Source organism: Petromyzon marinus, chromosome 5, assembly GCF_048934315.1.
Source record: "Petromyzon marinus isolate PM22_M1 ecotype Great Lakes invasive population chromosome 5, UKy_Petmar_22M1.pri1.0, whole genome shotgun sequence".
NCBI lineage: Eukaryota > Metazoa > Chordata > Hyperoartia > Petromyzontiformes > Petromyzontidae > Petromyzon > Petromyzon marinus.
The window spans coordinates 114302-137619 of NC_133671.1; the positions used below are offsets into that span (position 1 = coordinate 114302).

The window sequence follows — 23318 nt, forward strand, 5'->3', positions numbered from 1 at the left end:
TATGAAGAATGCAACAGTTGCTCCTATTGCAAGTCAATGCATTGTCACAATTCAGGATCTCAATTTGATGCAATAAATAATGCTTTTGTTACTATTGTGGTGAACGTGGTCCTTTGAGTGGTTGCAACGTGTGAATCAATTGCACCACGGGGTAGCCAAATGTTCTCTACAACAGGGATACTTCTGGTGATTGGTCAATTATCTTTATAAATTTTGACTTAAAACTTTCGTGACTGCAGAAATTCATATTCTTGGTTCTTTCGGTAAAGTCACGTGACTTTACCGAAAGAACCAAGAATATCTTCATAAACTGGAGATAGAGTCATTTTTTCATCGTTAATATAAAAAAAAACTTCTCCCCTCAAGTCATGATTACACTAAATGAAGTTAAAAACAGGCAAGATTTGTTTAAATTTCTCAAATCCGTGTTTAACCCATCAACTTGCAATCCTTGAAAAATGAGAATAAATGAGCTAATTGCCGGCATTTGGACCAGGAAACTCAGTTTTGAAGGCTCCATGCTTTGTCGAACACATTCACATTCTGAGCAATATATATTAGAGCAAAGTTCTGAAACATTTATTTTGTAAGTAAATATCCTGGCCAAGAGATATCGATGTGTAGTCCTTGATTACTTATGCTTGGAGGAGCAGTTGTTGTTGGCGGTGAAACTGTTGTGGTATCTGTGGTAAAAAATATACAAAAATAAATATATTGATGTATCATCAATGCGAGCGTAATTTTATACAATATTATATTTTTGTTACAATATTACTATCATTGTATGGGCTGAAAAGTCCATTAGGACAAGTAGGGAAAATCTTACCATCGCTGTGACAGCCCAGGCTTCCATTCTGCACACTGCAGATCTCGGAGACTCCACACTGCCAGGGCTCACAGACCACGCCTCCAGCATCGCCACAAGAGCAATGCAGACTGCAGTTCTGTGTTGCAAACCAGCTGTCCCCAAGCTGCGAAAACGAATGCACGATGAGAATCATGAAATATACATAACTGGAAAAGCTTATTGAAACATTATCTGATATATTTCAACATCATTGCAACATACATACATTGCATTTGTTCATTTTGTTTATTATTTTCACCATTTTACTCCAGCGTGAAACTTAATGCACTCCATCTTTACTTATATATTAGTCCTAAAAATGAAAATGTTTACTGGTACGTCATATACCAAAACAATACAAAGCTCAGCTTGCCTATGTGGATATTAATAAATGATCATTGTTGAATTCACATGATGTGAAGGGTTAACCCACCGGGTGATAGAGGTCGTTGTGGTCCATGCAGCCACACTGATCTTGAGCGACACACTTGTCTCCTGAGAAGACAAAACCCTCATCACAGACACAGCCCTCCCCACAGGGCTGCTGGCAGGCACCTGGGAGGGTCACATTTCTGCACGTGGCTGGGCACGGTGGGGCACAGCTCTCATAGTGGCTGTCTGCAGGGCATTCGAGCGCTGTCAACACAAAGATAAACATTTTCGGAGATAAATTACAATGGGGATGCACAACTGCAAGCAGCTATACAAATGAACAAACCACACAGATGTACATTGTGCTTCCACAGAATAAAAACAAGGCCTAGTCTCATGCAATGTGATGTGTTATGGATTAAAGCTCAGACAGGTTTGTACTCACGGCAGAAGGTGTCGTTCCTCCACATGATGATGACCCCATGCTGGGCACACTGGTCAGCGTAGGTCTGCATGGAGGCACAGAGGAACTGCTCGTTCCCATCCATCCAGCACTGGTCAAGAACGCAGGTGATGAAAAACTGCTCTGGATTGACCACTGCATGGCACTCTTGGAATGCTCCTGTTCACAAGCGACGTGAATATCATTTACAACACAGCGATATTTGCAACTATGTATGAATGTAGGTTAACCTGTCACATGGTATGTCGTCAACTGTGCTAATCGGAGGTGTGGGGAAAGGAAAACAAACTAAACAATACAATTTCTAAAGTAATGAGTTTTAAATTAAAATGTATAAGTACAGAGCTCCAGTGGCTTCCTAATATTGGAAGGAAGTGTGTTCCACACGGCTGTAGAAGTGCATCTGATAGCCCTTCATGCGGTGACCATCTTTGTTCGATGGTTAGCCAAAAGCTGGTGTGAGGATGAGTGGAGTTTGTGTGACTGTTTATGCTCCTGGATGAGATCAGCAGAGTATTGTGGTTCATTTGTAGCAAGCACTTTGTGTGCAGTGAGTGTGAACTTGTAATGTATTCGTTCAGCAACCGGAAGCCAAAGCAGTTCAGCGGGAAATAGATAGGCATGTTTTAATTCACTGGTCAGGTGGTGTTGGTCCGAAATGCAATGAGCCCTGTGGTATAACGTTTTGATGAGATAATTATTTTGCGTCGGGTGGTGGTGGGATCAGGTTTCAAGTAGCAATCTGTGTGGGTGGGTTTCCTGTAGACAGAATGTCCCAATGAGCCATCAGGTCTCCTCTCAAGCAGAACATCCAATAATGGCAGCTTGCCATCTTTCTCCACTTCCATGGTGAATTTGATGGCGGGGTGTCTGGAATTAATGTGGTCTAGGAAAAGGTTCAAAGCTGGGAGGCCATGTGGCCAAATTACGAAAGTGTCGTCTACATATCTCTTCCACAGAGAAGGTCTGAGGGTGGAAGTCTGGATGGCGTCTGATTCAAATTTCTCCATGAAACACTCCAGTGCTGTCCTCCAGACAGTCTCGTCCCTTCACCTGATGAAGGCCGCTTGTGTTGTGGCCGAAAAGTCGTGATTTTTTGTTATTTAATTTTCACCTACGTGACTTTACCCAATAGAACCAACGAGTATAGATAGGCATGGTCGGATTTTCCAGTACCCGTCACGACACTTGCCAAATAATGTTGAACATGCTGAAGCTTGCTAATGTTTTTGCTAGACATCCCATAGAGTAGAATTATCAACATAAACTAGAACTATCAACGTATATTTCTGTATTATATCTGAATTGAAACAAAGTTGTTTAAAGGGAAATTGTACATTCAGCAGTCATACATAACTGGACTTACCATTGACATCATGTATCTTTCCACAAAATTCCTCCGATTCAAACTTAGCCTGTTCTTCTGCATCACAGGGACCTGGAGGCTCAAAGTCAACGTCGCAGCTGCAAATAAAACAAAAAGCAAACTATTATTACCACATCAACATCATTCCAGTCATCACCCTTGCATTGTCTTAAGAAAAACCGGTCACTTACTGTAACCATTTTTAAATCGGAGACAAGGGACCCAAATATAATGTATGTGAATATCGATCCTCCCCACTTAGGCAGAACGAAGGGTGTTTTCTAGAACTTATCACAGGTCCACAAACTGCAATCCACGCAGCAGTATTTGCACCGCCTGTGCAGCACATTCTGCTGTGCCTGAGTCCACGGGAGAAATGGATAAAAGTCGGTGAGGCTATAGTGAAGTTAAGACACAATTCATGATCCACCAGTCCATGAACAGAGTCATGGCATTCGGAAACAGAAGCTAAGACTGAATAGTCAGCTTTGTCCATGGGCAGAAAATACACAATGACGTGTATTTGGCAGAAAATACACAATGACGTGTATTTGGCAGAAAATGCACAATGACGTGTATTTGGCAGATTCTTCGAATTCCATGTGTGCCGAGTGGATTGCGCAGCATAAATCTTGACTCATAAAATAGTTTTAAAAAGCGTAGAAAGCGGGAAATGGTGTGCAGCAATTTAACACCAGCGAAACTGTCTAAAAAAACAGAAAGCAAACAGAAAGTGCAGTTTTCATGAATAATATTTTACACGAAGATGCAAAATGGGCGAGTGATCACTCACTCAGCTGAGCTGTTATCTGATATCCAACTGTTTCCCAGCTTGGTTTCGGAAGCAGCCAATGACCCATTTGGCATGAGTAAGTCATCATCAATATCACCATTAAAGTTTCCTGTTCAAAAGACAACGACATTCACATGGTCCACCAAACGTGTGGCTTCACTCCCAGAATACTGCTCCTCATCAAAAAGGAGCATACGTTTATACAGAGCATACATTGGGAATTGTAAGATTACGTGACATTACAAAATGACAAAGAATACATCAAAAGATAACTTTGCCAGCCACAGCAAACATGAGTGGTGAGTGATTTATGAACCGGTCCTGGGCCCCATTGCAACGTGCAGTGTCCAGCATGAAGTATGGTCAAACAACCCCCACGACCAACGCAAATTAGAGAAGCCTTCATTCAGCAGTGGATTCAGAAGGGGCTGGACTATTTAAAATCATGGATTCTTGAAGCAAAATATTAATAATAACTTATTCAAATCCATCGTGAATGTCTTCATAATCGGTTTATCTTTACCAGTGCCGTGAATTTGTTATCTTTGGCAACTTCTTATCTTCTGCCTTATCTTATCATTCGTAAGAGTGCCTCTGTGAATGTTACGCTGCTTTTTTACGTTGTTTCGGATGAAATGTTAAGCAGCTTTAACTAAAAACACTTTAACAAATCGATGGTCTGCCCAAAATATAGTAGTGCTCCCACCTCAGGGATGATGCATCAAGTGAGCACTACAACTGCTTGGTGCAACTAAATCAAGCACTGTCCTCCCTATGGATGATGTAGCTCTGTCTGAGCACCTCGACTGTCTTCATCACATCTCTTTGCTGCCTCTTCTACAGAATTGCTGCTATGTGTCGTGTTCTTCTACAGTACTTTTATGTTTCGTGCTCTTTGGAAATGTCCAAATCACTGAACCTATCTTCTGAACTGTCTTACTCATTTCTCCACGTAGGATTTGTGTGTTTTTGCCAATTATTTTCATAAAGTGCTGCGTCTCATCCATCATATCACAAGCTGATGAACTCTAGGATTCACTACCAACCTTTCCATTCTCAATTAATTTCAATTTGAAAGGGAATGTTTAATCTTGTAACCGATGCTAACGCAAGTCAGGTTTCAATAATGCTCATGAACATTTTGATCATTGTCTCACCGCAGAGTCCACAGAGCTGCCCAGCGTACTCCATTGGTACAGACACCACAACTTGATAGTACCCATCGAAACGAACTGTGAGGCTGAAGTTGGTCATGAGCACAAGGTATGAGCCGCTCAGAGACACGTGCATCCCCGGTAACACCAGTGGGGGCGTCACCCGCTCCCCATCCAACTGTAGATCAAAGCACATGAGTGATTCAAGCGTTAAGGAAATCATTTCCCTTCATAATAATGCTTGTACATCCCAGTGGTCTCAATTAAAATTTAGATTTTATTATTGATTGGTTAATGGCTTTAATTACTGCTAATTGAGAAGTGAGCTTTACCCCAGTACCACATTGTTCAGCAGTTGTGTACAATTCATTCAGTAAGTGGCAGAATCATATGAAGCCTCCAATTGACACAAAGGCTCAAATTCATTTAACAGTGAAGGTTGGACTCAAGTAAAGAGGGCACATCTAAAAAGACACCTCTGCTGAGATGCTCAATTCACATTCGGGCCGCCACCTTAATATAAACCGGGTTCCCGAGCATCGGGAGATGATGGTCTCAGAATGTTTACAATTTGCCATTTCCAGCCTATGAGAGCATATTTGGAGTAACTGCCATTGTAGGCGGTAGGAATTACAAAGAGGAGAATGTTGCATTCTTTTCCTAGAAGCGAAGCACCAATGAGTTATTAAGTGAGAATGCAGAAATAACAGATTAAGTGGTGGTGGAACATACACTCGGCCTGGGTTGGTGCCTCCCATTAGCCTCTGCATGCGTCAACACAACATGAACGTGTTATTGCACCGCCTGTGACACTAGCTCAAACAAATAGGCTAATAATTTAATATTTAACTCACATATTACTTATCAATACTTTAAAACCTCAGCCCTTTTAGGTGTAATATTAACCAGTAGGATGTGATGTGTAGTCATGGTTATCCTGTGTCCGAATACGTCCACGTAAACATCTTGGAGCACAGATATGCTTGGGTTGAGGCGCTCGTTTTTAGTCTCCACGTTGAAGTGGGGCAGGGAGGAGGAGATGTTGCACAGCTTGGCTGTTGTGTAGATGCACGCGCCCATGAAGTCGTAATAGAGCCCATCAAACGTCGTGTAATGTGGGTCTCCCTGCACCACACATCTTGCAGCTACTGAAAAAGATTTGAGAATTTTCATTCACTTCACAGTGACCATCCACGCAGCCATTTAAATCGTGTTATTACTTTGTTTTGAGATCGTGTTTGTATTTTAGCATCTAATAAAATAAATGCTTGTTATTTTTATATTCACAAAGAGGGAACCTACCCATCCAAATCATCAAGCCATATTGAGATGAAATATCCTTATTTATATAGCCACGGGGTAGGCCAAGCTACTGTGCAACAAGGGTACTAGAGATCGAGTCATTTTTTTCTCCGTCAATATTAACAAATTCTCCCATCAAATTAGGACTACACCAAATGAAGTTAAAACAGGCAAGATTTGTTTCAATCACTCAAGTTCGTATTTGAACCATCAACATGCAATCCTTGAACAATGAGAATAAAGCAGTTAACTGCCAGGATTTGAACAAGGAAACTCAGTTTTGCAGGATATATGCTGTGTTAAATACATTTTCAATATAAGCAACCAATTTCCTTCTCATGCCATCATGAACATTTTATGTTTAGAATGTGTTCATCATCAAGGAAACGAAAATATATTACAGTACAAGTTCTTAAAAAAATGATTTGTAAGTAAATATCCTGGGCAAGAGATATCGATGTGCAGTCCATGATTACTTATGCTTGGAGGCGCAGTTGTTGTTGGTGGTGAAACTGTTGTGGTATCTGTGGTAAAAATATACGCAATTAAACATATTGATGTATCACAAAGAGAAGCATAATTTTAAGATTAACACAAAATACGCATACAATATTATATTTTTTGTAGCAATACCACTATCATTTTATGGGCTGAAAAGTCATTGCAAATGAGCGGTCTTGATTATTTCTTACATTGGGGTAGGATATGTTGGGAAAATCTTACCATAGCTGTGACAGCCCAGGCTTCCATTCTGCACACTGCAGATTTCGGAGCCTCCACACTGCCAGGGCTCACAGACCATGCCTCCAGCATCGCCACAAGAGCAATGCAGACTGCAGTTCTGTGTTGCAAACCAGCTGTCCCCAAGCTGCGAAAAACAATGCACGATGAGAATCATGAAATATACATAACAGGGAAAGCTTACTGAAACCTTATCTGATATATTTCAACATCATTGCAACATACATACATTGCATTTGTTCATTTTGTTCATCATTTTCACCATTTTACTCCAGCGTGAAACTTAATGCACTCCATCTTTACTTATACATTAGTCTTAAAAATGAAAATGCACACTTGTAGGTCATATACCAAAACAAAACATAGCTTAGCTTGCCTATGTGGATATTAATAAATGATCACCGTTTAATTCACATGATGTGAAGGGTTAACCCACCGGATGATAGAGGTCGTTGTCGTCCATGCAGCCACAATGATCTTGAGGGACACACTTGTCTCCTGAGAAGACAAAACGCTCATCACAGACACAGCCCTCCCCACAGGGCTGCTGGCAGGCACCTGGGAGGGTCACATTGCTGCACGTGGCTGGGCACGGTGGGGCACAGCTCTCATAGTGGCTGTCTGCAGGGCATTCGAGCGCTGTCAACACAAATGATAAACATACTCAGAGATAAATTACAATGGGGATGCACAACTGCAAGCAGCTATACAAATGAACAAACCACACAGATGTACATTGTGCTTCCACAGAATAAAAACAAGGCCCAGTCTCATGCAATGTGATGTGTTATGGATTAAAGCTCAGACAGGTTTGTACTCACGGCAGAAGGTGTCGTTCCTCCACATGATGATGACCCCATGCTGGGCACACTGGTCAGCGTAGGTCTGCATGGAGGCACAGAGGAACTGCTCGTTCCCATCCATCCAGCACTGGTCAAGAACGCAGGTGATGAAGAACTGCTCTGGATTAACCACTGCATGGCACTCTTGGAATGCTCCTGTTCACAAGCGACGTGAATATCATTTACAACACAGCGATATTTGCAACTATGTATGTATGTATGTTAACCTGTCACATGGTATGTCGTCAACTGTGCTAATCGGAGGTGCGGGGAAAGGACAACAAACTAAACAATACAATTTCTAAAGTAATGAGTTTTAAATTAAAATGTATAAGTACAGAGCTCCAGTGGCTTCCTAATATTGGAAGGAAGTGTGTTCCACACGGCTGTAGAAGTGCATCTGATAGCCCTTTATGCGGTGACCATCTTTGTTCGATGGTTAGCCAAAAGCTGGTGTGAGGATGAGTGGAGTTTGTGTGACTGTTTATGTTCCTGGATGAGATCAGCAGAGTATTGTGGTTCATTTGTAGCAAGCACTTTGTGTGCAGTGAGCGTGAACTTGTAATGTATTCGTTCAGCAACCGGAAGCCAATGCAGTTCAGCGAGAAATAGATAGGCATGTTTTAATTCACTGGTCAGGTGGTGTTGGTCCGAAATGCAATGAGCCCTGTGGTATAACGTTTTGATGAGATAATTCTTTTGCGTCGGGTGGTGGTGGGAATCAGGTTTCAAGTAGCAATCTGTGTGGGTGGGTTTCCTGTAGACAGAATGTCCCAATGAGCCATCAGGTCTCCTCTCAAGCAGAACATCCAAGAATGGCAGCTTGCCATCTTTCTCCACTTCCATGGTGAATTTGATGGCGGGGTGTCTGGAATTAATGTGGTCTAGGAAAAGGTTCAAAGCTGGGAGGCCATGTGGCCAAATTACGAAAGTGTCGTCTACATATCTCTTCCACAGGGAAGGTCTGAGGGTGGAAGTCTGGATGGCGTCCGATTCAAATTTCTCCATGAAAATATTGGCTATCACTGTTGACAAGGGGGAACCCATAGGGGTACCCTCATTTTGTTTGTAGAAGGTGCCATTCCAAAGTAAAGTAGTAAAGTAGGTATTGGTGAGGCAGTGTCTAACCAGCCTAACCAGTGCCTAACCAGCGCAGGTGTATCGGGGTCTAGTCCTACAAGCTCATTTAGTGTTAACACAAAATATGTCACCTGATTGGAACCACAAACAAAATGAGGGTACCCCCATGGGTTCCCCCTTGTCACCAGTGATAGCCAATATTTTCATGGAGAAATTTGAATCAGACGCCATCCAGACTTCCACCCTCAGACCTTCCCTGTGGAAGAGATATGTAGACGACACTTTCGTCATTTGGCCACATGGCCTCCCAGCTTTGAACCTTTTCCTAGACCACATTAATTCCAGACACCCCACCATCAAATTCACCATGGAAGTGGAGAAAGATGGCAAGCTGCCATTCTTGGATGTTCTGTTTGAGAGGAGACCTGATGGCTCATTGGGACATTCTGTCAACAGGAAACCCACCCACACAGATTCCTACTTGAAACCTGATTCCCACCACCACCCGACGCAAAATAATTATCTCATAAAAACGTTATACCACAGGGCTCATTGCATTTCGGACCAACACCACCTGACCAGTGAATTAAAACATGTACATCTGGCCCTCAAAAGGAATGGATACTCTGACCGTACCATCCGACAAGTTGTTTTTCCCTCCATACAGAAACAACCACTTGATACTCCGATCAAAACCATCACACTACCATATATAGCAGGCGTTACTAAAAAGATCTCCAAAATTCTAAACAAACACAAGATCCTGGTCCGGTTTAATACAGTACACAAAATCCGTGACCTGATCCCTTCCGTGAAGGATGTCATTCCTGACTTACAGTACCCCGGGGTTTACAAATTGATCTGCACTTGTGGTGACTGCTATTTCGGGGAGACGAAACGACATGTCTCTGACCGAATTCGCGAGCACAAATCAGATTTGAAACGCGGCAGAACGAATTCTTCTGCCGAAACTGATCACTGTTACAACGCTGTGGGTGATCACGATATAGTTTTCTCCGATACCAAGGTCCTCTGCAAACCCACGGGTTTTTATCAGAGATTTGTCCACGAGGCAATTCAGATTTACAAACACAGACACAATTTCAACCGAGAAGATGGTTTCAAATTAAGCAACCATTGGAAAGATATTCTAAATCGAACCAAACATTGAACTAATTTTCAATGATACAGTATATTTATTCAAGTAGTGGCATCTCAAACTCTCACGGTGGTGTAATGTCATTTTATGCTAATTACAAGCTTTCACAGTAGTACATTTTATGCTAATTCCTTTGTCAAGGCGTTATCTGTTTACCCCCTCACAGCTTAAAGGAGGCGACCTGCACTTGGCTTTCTTCACTCCAACGCTGTCCTCTGGACAGTTTGGTCCCTCCACCTGATGAAGGCCACTTGTGTTGTGGCCGAAACGTCGTGATTTTTTGTTGTTTTATTTTTTACCTACGTGACTTTACCGAATAGAACCAAAGAATATGGATACTTGCAGTCACAAAAGCTTCCAATCTAGAATAGATAGGCATGAATTCTAGATTTAAAGCTTTCGTGACTGCTAGGATCCATACTCTTTGTTTCTATTGGGTAAAGTCACGTAGGTGAAAATAAAATAACAAAAAATCACGACGTTTCAGCCACAACACAAGCGGCCTTCATCAGGTGAAGGGACGAGACTGTCTGGAGGACAACAACACTCCAGCGCTGTCCTCCAGGCAGTCTCGTCCCTTCACCTGATGAAGGCCGCTTGTGTTGTGGCCGAAAAGTCGTGATTTTTTGTTATTTAATTTTCACCTACGTGACTTTACCCAATAGAACCAAAGAGTATAGATAGGCATGGTCGGATTTTCCAGTACCCGTCACGACACTTGCCAAATAATGTTGAACATGCTGAAGCTTGCTAATGTTTTTGCTAGACATCCCATAGAGTAGAATTATCAACATAAACTAGAACTATCAACGTATATTTCTGTATTATATCTGAATTGAAACAAAGTTGTTTAAAGGGAAATTGTGCATTCAGCAGTCATACATAACTGGACTTACCATTGACATCATGTATCTTTCCACAAAATTCCTCCGATTCAAACTTAGCCTGTTCTTCCGCATCACAGGGACCTGGAGGCTCAAAGTCAACGTCGCAGCTGAAAATAAAACAAAAAGCAAACTATTATTACCGCATCAACATCATTCCAGTCATCACCCTTGCATTGTCTTAAGAAAAACCGGTCACTTACTGTAACCATTTTTAAATCGGAGACAAGGGACCCAAATATAATGTATTTGGATATCGATCCTCCCCACTTAGGCAGAACGAAGGGTGTTTTCTAGAACTTATCACAGGTCCACAAACTGCAATCCACGCAGCAGTATTTGCACCGCCTGTGCAGCACATTCTGCTGTGCCTGAGTCCACAGGAGAAATGGACAAAAGTCGGTGAGGCTATAGTGAAGTTAAGACGCAATTCATGATCCACCAGTCTATGAACAGAGTCATGGCATTCGGAAACAGAAGCTAAGACTGAATAGTCAGCTTTGTCCATGGGCAGAAAATACACAATGACGTGTATTTGGCAGAAAATACACAATGACGTGTATTTGGCAGATTCTTCGAATTCCATGTGTGCCGAGTGGATTGCGCGGCATAAATCTTGACTCATAAAATAGTTTTAAAAAGCGTAAAAAGCGGGAAATGGTGTGCAGCAATTTAACACCAGCGAAACTGTCTAAAAAAACAGAAAGCAAACAGAAAGTGCAGTTTTCGTGAACAATATTTTACACGAAGATGCAAAATGGGCGAGTGATCACTCACTCAGCTGAGCTGTTATCTGATATCCAACTGTTTCCCAGCTTGGTTTCGGAAGCAGCCAATGACCCATTTGGCATGAGTAAGTCATCATCAATATCACCATTAAAGTTTCCTGTTCAAAAGACAACGACATTCACATGGTCCACCAAACGTGTGGCTTCACTCCCATAATACTGCTCCTCATCAAAAAGGAGCATACGTTTATACAGAGCATACATTGGGAATTGTAAGATTACGTGACATTACAAAATGACAAAGAATACATCAAAAGATAACTTTGCCAGTCACAGCAAACATGAGTGGTGAGTGATTTATGAACCGGTCCTGGGCCCCATTGCAACGTGCAGTGTCCAGTATGAAGTGTGGTCAAACAACCCCCACGACCAACGCAAATTAGAGAAGCCTTCATTCAGCAGTGGATTCAGAAGGGGCTGGACTATTTAAAATCATGGATTCTTGAAGCAAAATATTAGTAATAACTTATTCAAATCCATCGTGAATGTCTTCATAATCGGTTTATCTTTACCATTGCCGTGAATTTGTTATCTTTGGCAACTTCTTATCTTCTGCCTTATCTTATCATTCGTAAGAGTGCCTCTGTGAATGTTACGCTGCTTTTTTACATTGTTTCGGATGAAATGTTAAGCAGCTTTAACTAAAAACACTTTAACAAATCGATGGTCTGCCCAAAATATAGTAGTGCTCCCACCTTAGGGACGATGCATCAAGTGAGCACTACAACTGCTTGGTGCAACTAAATCAAGCACTGTCCTCCCTATGGATGATGTAGCTCTGTCTGAGCACCTCGACTGTCTTCATCACATCTCTTTGCTGCCTCTTCTACAGTATTGCTATGTGTCGTGTTCTTCTACAGTACTTTTATGTTTCGTGCTCTTTGGAAATGTCCAAATCACTGAACCTATCTTCTGAACTGTCTTACTCATTTCTCCACGTAGGATTTGTGTGTTTTTGCCAATTATTTTCATAAAGTCCTGCGTCTCATCCGTCATATCACAAGCTGATGAACGCTAGGATTCACTACCAACCTTTCCATTCTCAATTAATTTCAATTTGAAAGGGAATGTTTAATCTTGTAACCGATGCTAACGCAAGTCAGGTTTCAATAATGCTCATGAACATTTTGATCATTGTCTCACCGCAGAGTCCACAGAGCTGCCCAGCGTACTCCATTGGTACAGACACCACAACTTGATAGTACCCATCGAAACGAACTGTGAGGCTGAAGTTGGTCATGAGCACAAGGTATGAGCCGCTCAGAGACACGTGCATCCCCGGTAGCAACAGTGGGGGCGTCACCCGCTCCCCATCCAACTGTAGATCAAAGCACATGAGTGATTCAAGCGTTAAGGAAATCATTTCCCTTCATAATAATGCTTGTACATCCCAGTGGTCTCAATTTAAATTTTGATTGTATTATTGATTGGTTAATGGCTTTAATTACTGCTAATTGAGAAGTGAGCTTTACCCCAGTACCACATTGTTCAGCAGTTGTGTACAATTCATTCAGTAAGTGGCAGAATCATATGAAGCCTCCAATTGACACAAAGGCTCAAATTCATTTAACAGTGAAGGTTGGACTCAAGTAAAGAGGGCACATCTAAAAAGACACCTCTGCTGAGATGCTCAATTCACATTCGGGCCGCCACCTTAATATAAACCGGGTTCCCGAGCATCGGGAGATGATGGTCTCAGAATGTTTACAATTTGCCATTTCCAGCCTATGAGAGCATATTTGGAGTAACTGCCATTGTAGGCGGTAGGAATTACAAAGAGGAGAATGTTGCATTCTTTTCCTAGAAGCGAAGCACCTATGAGTTATTAAGTGAGAATGCAGAAATAACAGATTAAGTGGTGGTGGAACATACACTCGGCCTGGGTTGGTGCCTCCCATTAGCCTCTGCATGCGTCAACACAACATGAATGTGTTATTGCACCGCCTGTGACACTAGCTCAAACAAATAGGCTAATTATTTAATATTTAACTCACATATTACTTATCAATACTTTAAAACCTTAGCCCTTTTAGGTGTAATATTAACCAGTAGGATGTGATGTGTAGTCATGGTTATCCTGTGTCCGAATACGTCCACGTAAACATCTTGGAGCACAGATATGCTTGGGTTGAAGCGCTCGTTTTTAGTCTCCACGTTGAAGTGGGGCAGGGAGGAGGAGATGTTGCACAGCTTGGCTGTTGTGTAGATGCACGCGCCCATGAAGTCGTAATAGAGCCCATCAAACGTCGTGTAATGTGGGTCTCCCTGCACCACACATCTTGCAGCTACTGAAAAAGATTTGAGAATTTTCATTCACTTCACAGTGACCATCCACGCAGCCATTTAAATCGTGTTATTACTTTGTTTTGAGATTGTGTTTGTATTTTAGCATCTAATAAAATAAATGCTTGTTATTTTTATATTCACAAAGAGGGAACCTACCCATCCAAATCATCAAGCCATATTGAGATGAAATATCCTTATTTATATAGCCACGGGGTAGGCCAAGCTACTGTGCAACAAGGGTACTATAGATGGAGTAAATTTTTTCTCCGTAAATATTAACAAATTCTCCCATCAAATTAGGACTACACCAAATGAACTTAAAACAGGCAAGATTTGTTTCAATCACTCAAGTTCGTATTGGAACCATCAACATGCAATCCTTGAACAATGAGAATAAAGCAGTTAACTGCCAGGATTTGAACAAGGAAACTCAGTTTTGCAGGATATATGCTGTGTTAAATACATTTTCAATATAAGCAACCAATTTCCTTCTCATGCCATCATGAACATTTTATGTTTAGAATGTGTTCATCATCAAGGAAACGAAAATATATTACAGTACAAGTTCTTAAAAAATGATTTGTAAGTAAATATCCTGGGCAAGAGATATCGATGTGCAGTCCATGATTACTTATGCTTGGAGGCGCAGTTGTTGTTGGTGGTGAAACTGTTGTGGTATCTGTGGTAAAAATATACGCAATTAAACATTGATGTATCACAAAGAGAAGCATAATTTTAAGATTAACACAAAATACACATACAATATTATATTTTTTGTAGCAATACCACTATCATTTTATGGGCTGAAAAGTCATTGCAAATGAGCGGTCTTGATTATTTCTTACATTGGGGTAGGATATGTAGGGAAAATCTTACCATAGCTGTGACAGCCCAGGCTTCCATTCTGCACACTGCAGATTTCGGAGACTCCACACTGCCAGGGCTCACAGACCATGCCTCCAGCATCGCCACAAGAGCAATGCAGACTGCAGTTCTGTGTTGCAAACCAGCTGTCCCCAAGCTGCGAAAAACAATGCACGATGAGAATCATGAAATATACATAACAGGGAAAGCTTACTGAAACCTTATCTGATATATTTCAACATCATTGCAACATACATACATTGAATTTGTTCATTTTGTTCATAATTTTCACCATTTTACTCCAGCGTGAAACTTAATGCATTCCATCTTTACTTATACATTAGTCTTAAAAATGAAAATGCACACTTGTAGGTCATATACCAAAACAAAACATAGCTTAGCTTGCCTATGTGGATATTAATAAATGATCACCGTTTAATTCACATGATGTGAAGGGTTAACCCACCGGATGATAGAGGTCGTTGTCATCCATGCAGCCACACTGATCTTGAGGGACACACTTGTCTCCTGAGAAGACAAAACCCTCATCACAGACACAGCCCTCCCCACAGGGCTGCTGGCAGGCACCTGGGAGGGTCACATTGCTGCACGTGGCTGGGCACGGTGGGGCACAGCTCTCATAGTGGCTGTCTGCAGGGCATTCGAGCGCTGTCAACACAAAGATAAACATTTTCGGAGATAAATTACAATGGGGATGCACAACTGCAAGCAGCTATACAAATGAACAAACCACACAGATGTACATTGTGCTTCCACAGAATAAAAACAAGGCCTAGTCTCATGCAATGTGATGTGTTATGGATTAAAGCTCAGACAGGTTTGTACTCACGGCAGAAGGTGTCGTTCCTCCACATGATGATGACCCCATGCTGGGCACACTGATCAGCGTAGGTCTGCATGGAGGCACAGAGGAACTGCTCGTTCCCATCCATCCAGCACTGGTCAAGAACGCAGGTGATGAAGAACTGCTCTGGATTAACCACTGCATGGCACTCTTGGAATGCTCCTGTTCACAAGCGACGTGAATATCATTTACAACACAGCGATATTTGCAACTATGTATGTATGTATGTTAACCTATCACATGGTATGTCGTCAACTGTGCTAATCGGACGTGCGGGGAAAGGACAACAAACTAAACAATACAATTTCTAAAGTAATGAGTTTTAAATTAAAATGTATAAGTACAGAGCTCCAGTGGCTTCCTAATATTGGAAGGAAGTGTGTTCCACACGGCTGTAGAAGTGCATCTGATAGCCCTTTATGCGGTGACCATCTTTGTTCGATGGTTAGCCAAAAGCTGGTGTGAGGATGAGTGGAGTTTGTGTGACTGTTTATGTTCCTGGATGAGATCAGCAGAGTATTGTGGTTCATTTGTAGCAAGCACTTTGTGTGCAGTGAGTGTGAACTTGTAATGTATTCGTTCAGCAACCGGAAGCCAATGCAGTTCAGCGAGAAATAGATAGGCATGTTTTAATTCACTGGTCAGGTGGTGTTGGTCCGAAATGCAATGAGCCCTGTGGTATAACGTTTTGATGAGATAATTCTTTTGCGTCGGGTGGTGGTGGGAATCAGGTTTCAAGTAGCAATCTGTGTGGGTGGGTTTCCTGTAGACAGATTGTCCCAATGAGCCATCAGGTCTCCTCTCAAGCAGAACATCCAAGAATGGCAGCTTGCCATCTTTCTCCACTTCCATGGTGAATTTGATGGCGGGGTGTCTGGAATTAATGTGGTCTAGGAAAAGGTTCAAAGCTGGGAGGCCATGTGGCCAAATTACGAAAGTGTCGTCTACATATCTCTTCCACAGGGAAGGTCTGAGGGTTGAAGTCTGGATGGCGTCCGATTCAAATTTCTCCATGAAAATATTGGCTATCACTGTTGACAAGGGGGAACCCATAGGGGTACCCTCATTTTGTTTGTAGAAGGTGCCATTCCAAAGTAAAGTAGTAATGTAGGTATTGGTGAGGCAGTGTCTAACCAGCCTAACCAGTGCCTAACCAGCGCAGGTGTATCAGGGTCTAGTCCTACAAGCTCATTTAATGTTAACACAAAATATGTCACCTGATTGGAACCACAAACAAAATGAGGGTACCCCCATGGGTTCCCCCTTGTCACCAGTGATAGCCAATATTTTCATGGAGAAATTTGAATCAGACGCCATCCAGACTTCCACCCTCAGACCTTCCCTGTGGAAGAGATATGTAGACGACACTTTCGTCATTTGGCCACATGGCCTCCCAGCTTTGAACCTTTTCCTAGACCACATTAATTCCAGACACCCCACCATCAAATTCACTATGGAAGTGGAGAAAGATGGCAAGCTGCCATTCTTGGATGTTCTGTTTGAGAGGAGACCTGATGGCTCATTGGGACATTCTGTCAACAGGAAACCCACCCACACAGATTCCTACTTGAAACCTGATTCCCACCACCACCGACGCAAAATAATTATCTCATCAAAACGTTATACCACAGGGCTCATTGCATTTCGGACCAACACCACCTGACCAGTGAATTAAAACATGTACATCTGGCCCTCAAAAGGAATGGATACTCTGACCGTACCATCCGACAAGCTGTTTTTCCCTCCATACAGAAACAACCACTTGATACTCCGATCAAAACCATCACACTACCATATATAGCAGGCGTTACTAAAAAGATCTCCAAAATTCTAAACAAACACAAGTTCCTGGTCCGGTTTAATACAGTACACAAAATCCGTGACCTGATCCCTTCCGTGAAGGATGTCATTCCTGACTTACAGTACCCCGGGGTTTACAAATTGATCTGCACTTGTGGTGACTGCTATTTCGGGGAGACGAAACGACATGTCTCTGACCGAATTCGCGAGCACAAATCAGATTTGAAACATGGCAGAACGAATTCTTCTGCCGAAACTGATCACTGTTACAACGCTGTGGGTGATCACGATATAGTTTTCTCCGATACCAAGGTCCTCTGCAAACCCACGGGTTTTTATCAGAGATTTGTCCACGAGGCAATTCAGATTTACAAACACAGACACAATTTCAACCGAGAAGATTGTTTCAAATTAAGCAACCATTGGAAAGATATTCTAAATCGAACCAAACATTGAACTAATTTTCAATGATACAGTATATTTATTCAAGTAGTGGCATCTCAAACTCTCACGGTGGTGTAATGTCATTTTATGCTAATTACAAGCTTTCACAGTAGTACATTTTATGCTAATTCCTTTGTCAAGGCGTTATCTGTTTACCCCCTCACAGCTTAAAGGAGGCGACCTGCACTTGGCTTTCTTCACTCCAACGCTGTCCTCTGGACAGTTTGGTCCCTCCACCTGATGAAGGCCACTTGTGTTGTGGCCGAAACGTCGTGATTTTTTGTTGTTTTATTTTTTACCTACGTGACTTTACCGAATAGAACCAAAGAATATGGATACTTGCAGTCACAAAAGCTTCCAATCTAGAATAGATAGGCATGAATTCTAGATTTAAAGCTTTCGTGACTGCTAGGATCCATACTCTTTGTTTCTATTGGGTAAAGTCACGTAGGTGAAAATAAAATAACAAAAAATCACGACGTTTCAGCCACAACACAAGCGGCCTTCATCAGGTGAAGGGACGAGACTGTCTGGAGGACAACAACACTCCAGCGCTGTCCTCCAGACAGTCTCGTCCCTTCACCTGATGAAGGCCGCTTGTGTTGTGGCCGAAAAGTCGTGATTTTTTGTTATTTAATTTTCACCTACGTGACTTTACCCAATAGAACCAAAGAGTATAGATAGGCATGGTCGGATTTTCCAGTACCCGTCACGACACTTGCCAAATAATGTTGAACATGCTGAAGCTTGCTAATGTTTTTGCTAGACATCCCATAGAGTAGAATTATCAACATAAACTAGAACTATCAACGTATATTTCTGTATTATATCTGCATTGAAACAAAGTTGTTTAAAGGGAAATTGTGCATTCAGCAGTCATACATAACTGGACTTACCATTGACATCATGTATCTTTCCACAAAATTCCTCCGATTCAAACTTAGCCTGTTCTTCCGCATCACAGGGACCTGGAGGCTCAAAGTCAACGTCGCAGCTGCAAATAAAACAAAAAGCAAACTATTATTACCGCATCAACATCATTCCAGTCATCACCCTTGCATTGTCTTAAGAAAAACCGGTCACTTACTGTAACCATTTTTAAATCGGAGACAAGGGACCCAAATATAATGTATGTGAATATCGATCCTCCCCACTTAGGCAGAACGAAGGGTGTTTTCTAGAACTTATCACAGGTCCACAAACTGCAATCCACGCAGCAGTATTTGCACCGCCTGTGCAGCACATTCTGCTGTGCCTGAGTCCACGGGAGAAATGGATAAAAGTCGGTGAGGCTATAGTGAAGTTAAGACACAATTCATGATCCACCAGTCCATGAACAGAGTCATGGCATTCAGAAACAGAAGCTAAGACTGAATAGTCAGCTTTGTCCATGGGCAGAAAATACACAATGACGTGTATTTGGCAGAAAATACACAATGACGTGTATTTGGCAGAAAATACACAATGACGTGTATTTGGCAGAAAATACACAATGACGTGTATTTGGCAGATTCTTCGAATTCCATGTGTGCCGAGTGGATTGCGCGGCATAAATCTTGACTCATAAAATAGTTTTAAAAAGCGTAAAAAGCGGGAAATGGTGTGCAGCAATTTAACACCAGCGAAACTTTCTAAAAAAACAGAAAGCAAACAGAAAGTGCAGTTTTCGTGAACAATATTTTACACGAAGATGCAAAATGGGCGAGTGATCACTCACTCAGCTGAGCTGTTATCTGATATCCAACTGTTTCCCAGCTTGGTTTCGGAAGCAGCCAATGACCCATTTGGCATCAGTAAGTCATCATCAATATCACCATTAAAGTTTCCTGTTCAAAAGACAACGACATTCACATGGTCCACCAAACGTGTGGCTTCACTCCCATAATACTGCTCCTCATCAAAAAGGAGCATACGTTTATACAGAGCATACATTGGGAATTGTAAGATTACGTGACATTACAAAATGACAAAGAATACATCAAAAGATAACTTTGCCAGCCACAGCAAACATGAGTGGTGAGTGATTTATGAACCGGTCCTGGGCCCCATTGCAACGTGCAGTGTCCAGCATGAAGTGTGGTCAAACAACCCCCACGACCAACGCAAATGAGAGACGCCTTCATTCAGCAGTGGATTCAGAAGGGGCTGGACTATTTAAAATCATGGATTCTTGAAGCAAAATATTAATAACTTATTCAAATCCATCGTGAATGTCTTCATAATCGGTTTATCTTTACCATTGCCGTGAATTTGTTATCTTTGGCAACTTCTTATCTTCTGCCTTATCTTATCATTCGTAAGAGTGCCTCTGTGAATGTTACGCTGCTTTTTTACGTTGTTTCGGATGAAATGTTAAGCAGCTTTAACTAAAAACACTTTAACAAATCGATGGTCTGCCCAAAATATAGTAGTGCTCCCACCTCAGGGATGATGCATCAAGTGAGCACTACAACTGCTTGGTGCAACTAAATCAAGCACTGTCCTCCCTATAGATGATGTAGCTCTGTCTGAGCACCTCGACTGTCTTCATCACATCTCTTTGCTGCCTCTTCTACAGTATTGCTATGTGTCGTGTTCTTCTACAGTACTTTTATGTTTCGTGCTCTTTGGAAATGTCCAAATCACTGAACCTATCTTCTGAACTGTCTTACTCATTTCTCCACGTAGGATTTGTGTGTTTTTGCCAATTATTTTCATAAAGTGCTGCGTCTCATCCGTCATATCACAAGCTGATGAACTCTAGGATTCACTACCAACCTTTCCATTCTCAATTAATTTCAATTTGAAAGGGAATGTTTAATCTTGTAACGATGCTAACGCAAGTCAGGTTTCAATAATGCTCATGAACATTTTGATCATTGTCTCACCGCAGAGTCCACAGAGCTGCCCAGCGTACTCCATTGGTACAGACACCACAACTTGATAGTACCCATCGAAACGAACTGTGAGGCTGAAGTTGGTCATGAGCACAAGGTATGAGCCGCTCAGAGACACGTGCATCCCCGGTAACACCAGTGGGGGCGTCACCCGCTCCCCATCCAACTGTAGATCAAAGCACATGAGTGATTCAAGCGTTAAGGAAATCATTTCCCTTCATAATAATGCTTGTACATCCCAGTGGTCTCAATTTAAATTTTGATTTTATTATTGATTGGTTAATGGCTTTAATTACTGCTAATTGAGAAGTGAGCTTTACCCCAGTACCACATTGTTCAGCAGTTGTGTACAATTCATTCAGTAAGTGGCAGAATCATATGAAGCCTCCAATTGACACAAAGGCTCAAATTCATTTAACAGTGAAGGTTGGACTCAAGTAAAGAGGGCACATCTAAAAAGACACCTCTGCTGAGATGCTCAATTCACATTCGGGCCGCCACCTTAATATAAACCGGGTTCCCGAGCATCGGGAGATGATGGTCTCAGAATGTTTACAATTTGCCATTTCCAGCCTATGAGAGCATATTTGGAGTAACTGCCATTGTAGGCGGTAGGAATTACAAAGAGGAGAATGTTGCATTCTTTTCCTAGAAGCGAAGCACCAATGAGTTATTAAGTGAGAATGCAGAAATAACAGATTAAGTGGTGGTGGAACATACACTCGGCCTGGGTTGGTGCCTCCCATTAGCCTCTGCATGCGTCAACACAACATGAATGTGTTATTGCACCGCCTGTGACACTAGCTCAAACAAATAGGCTAATAATTTAATATTTAACTCACATATTACTGATCAATACTTTAAAACCTCAGCCCTTTTAGGTGTAATATTAACCAGTAGGATGTGATGTGTAGTCATGGTTATCCTGTGTCCGAATACGTCCACGTAAACATCTTGGAGCACAGATATGCTTGGGTTGAAGCGCTCGTTTTTAGTCTCCACGTTGAAGTGGGGCAGGGAGGAGGAGATGTTGCACAGCTTGGCTGTTGTGTAGATGCACGCGCCCATGAAGTCGTAATAGAGCCCATCAAACGTCGTGTAATGTGGGTCTCCCTGCACCACACATCTTGCAGCTACTGAAAAAGATTTGAGAATTTTCATTCACTTCACAGTGACCGTCCATGCAGCCATTTAAATCGTGTTATTACTTTGTTTTGAGATTGTGTTTGTATTTTAGCATCTAATAAAATAAATGCTTGTTATTTTTATATTCACAAAGAGGGAACCTACCCATCCAAATCATCAAGCCATATTGAGATGAAATATCCTTATTTATATAGCCACGGGGTAGGCCAAGCTACTGTGCAACAAGGGTACTAGAGATCGAGTCATTTTTTTCTCCGTCAATATTAACAAATTCTCCCATCAAATTAGGACTACACCAAATGAAGTTAAAACAGGCAAGATTTGTTTCAATCACTCAAGTTCGTATTTGAACCATCAACATGCAATCCTTGAACAATGAGAATAAAGCAGTTAACTGCCAGGATTTGAACAAGGAAACTCAGTTTTGCAGGATATATGCTGTGTTAAATACATTTTCAATATAAGCAACCAATTTCCTTCTCATGCCATCATGAACATTTTATGTTTAGAATGTGTTCATCATCAAGGAAACGAAAATATATTACAGTACAAGTTCTTAAAAAAATGATTTGTAAGTAAATATCCTGGGCAAGAGATATCGATGTGCAGTCCATGATTACTTATGCTTGGAGGCGCAGTTGTTGTTGGTGGTGAAACTGTTGTGGTATCTGTGGTAAAAATATACGCAATTAAACATATTGATGTATCACAAAGAGAAGCATAATTTTAAGATTAACACAAAATACGCATACAATATTATATTTTTTGTAGCAATACCACTATCATTTTATGGGCTGAAAAGTCATTGCAAATGAGCGGTCTTGATTATTTCTTACATTGGGGTAGGATATGTAGGGAAAATCTTACCATAGCTGTGACAGCCCAGGCTTCCATTCTGCACACTGCAGATTTCGGAGACTCCACACTGCCAAGGCTCACAGACCATGCCTCCAGCATCGCCACAAGAGCAATGCAGACTGCAGTTCTGTGTTGCAAACCAGCTGTCCCCAAGCTGCGAAAAACAATGCACGATGAGAATCATGAAATATACATAACAGGGAAAGCTTACTGAAACCTTATCTGATATATTTCAACATCATTGCAACATACATACATTGCATTTGTTCATTTTGTTCATAATTTTCACCATTTTACTCCAGCGTGAAACTTAATGCACTCCATCTTTACTTATACATTAGTCTTAAAAATGAAAATGCACACTTGTAGGTCATATACCAAAACAAAA

General features: G+C 41.6%; 1 protein-coding gene across 1 annotated transcript in view; it reads right to left on the reverse strand.

The window, feature by feature from the left end:
• Window positions 1-23318, reverse strand: part of LOC116938908 (IgGFc-binding protein-like) — an 82683-nt gene that overhangs the window by 58702 nt on the left and 663 nt on the right. Inside the window, exons 3-28 of the mRNA XM_076060629.1 lie at window positions 22940-23084; window positions 22693-22740; window positions 21821-22062; window positions 20918-21092; window positions 19768-19876; window positions 18947-19044; window positions 15792-15968; window positions 15408-15610; window positions 14954-15098; window positions 14709-14756; window positions 13838-14079; window positions 12935-13109; window positions 11781-11889; window positions 11016-11113; window positions 7860-8036; window positions 7475-7677; window positions 7021-7165; window positions 6774-6821; window positions 5902-6143; window positions 4999-5173; window positions 3842-3950; window positions 3049-3146; window positions 1665-1841; window positions 1281-1483; window positions 827-971; window positions 636-683 (exon numbers count right to left, since the gene is read on the reverse strand). Coding sequence (XP_075916744.1) covers window positions 636-683; window positions 827-971; window positions 1281-1483; window positions 1665-1841; window positions 3049-3146; window positions 3842-3950; window positions 4999-5173; window positions 5902-6143; window positions 6774-6821; window positions 7021-7165; window positions 7475-7677; window positions 7860-8036; window positions 11016-11113; window positions 11781-11889; window positions 12935-13109; window positions 13838-14079; window positions 14709-14756; window positions 14954-15098; window positions 15408-15610; window positions 15792-15968; window positions 18947-19044; window positions 19768-19876; window positions 20918-21092; window positions 21821-22062; window positions 22693-22740; window positions 22940-23084 — 3784 coding nt within the window. The remainder of the gene's footprint in view (window positions 1-635; window positions 684-826; window positions 972-1280; window positions 1484-1664; window positions 1842-3048; window positions 3147-3841; window positions 3951-4998; window positions 5174-5901; window positions 6144-6773; window positions 6822-7020; window positions 7166-7474; window positions 7678-7859; window positions 8037-11015; window positions 11114-11780; window positions 11890-12934; window positions 13110-13837; window positions 14080-14708; window positions 14757-14953; window positions 15099-15407; window positions 15611-15791; window positions 15969-18946; window positions 19045-19767; window positions 19877-20917; window positions 21093-21820; window positions 22063-22692; window positions 22741-22939; window positions 23085-23318) is intronic.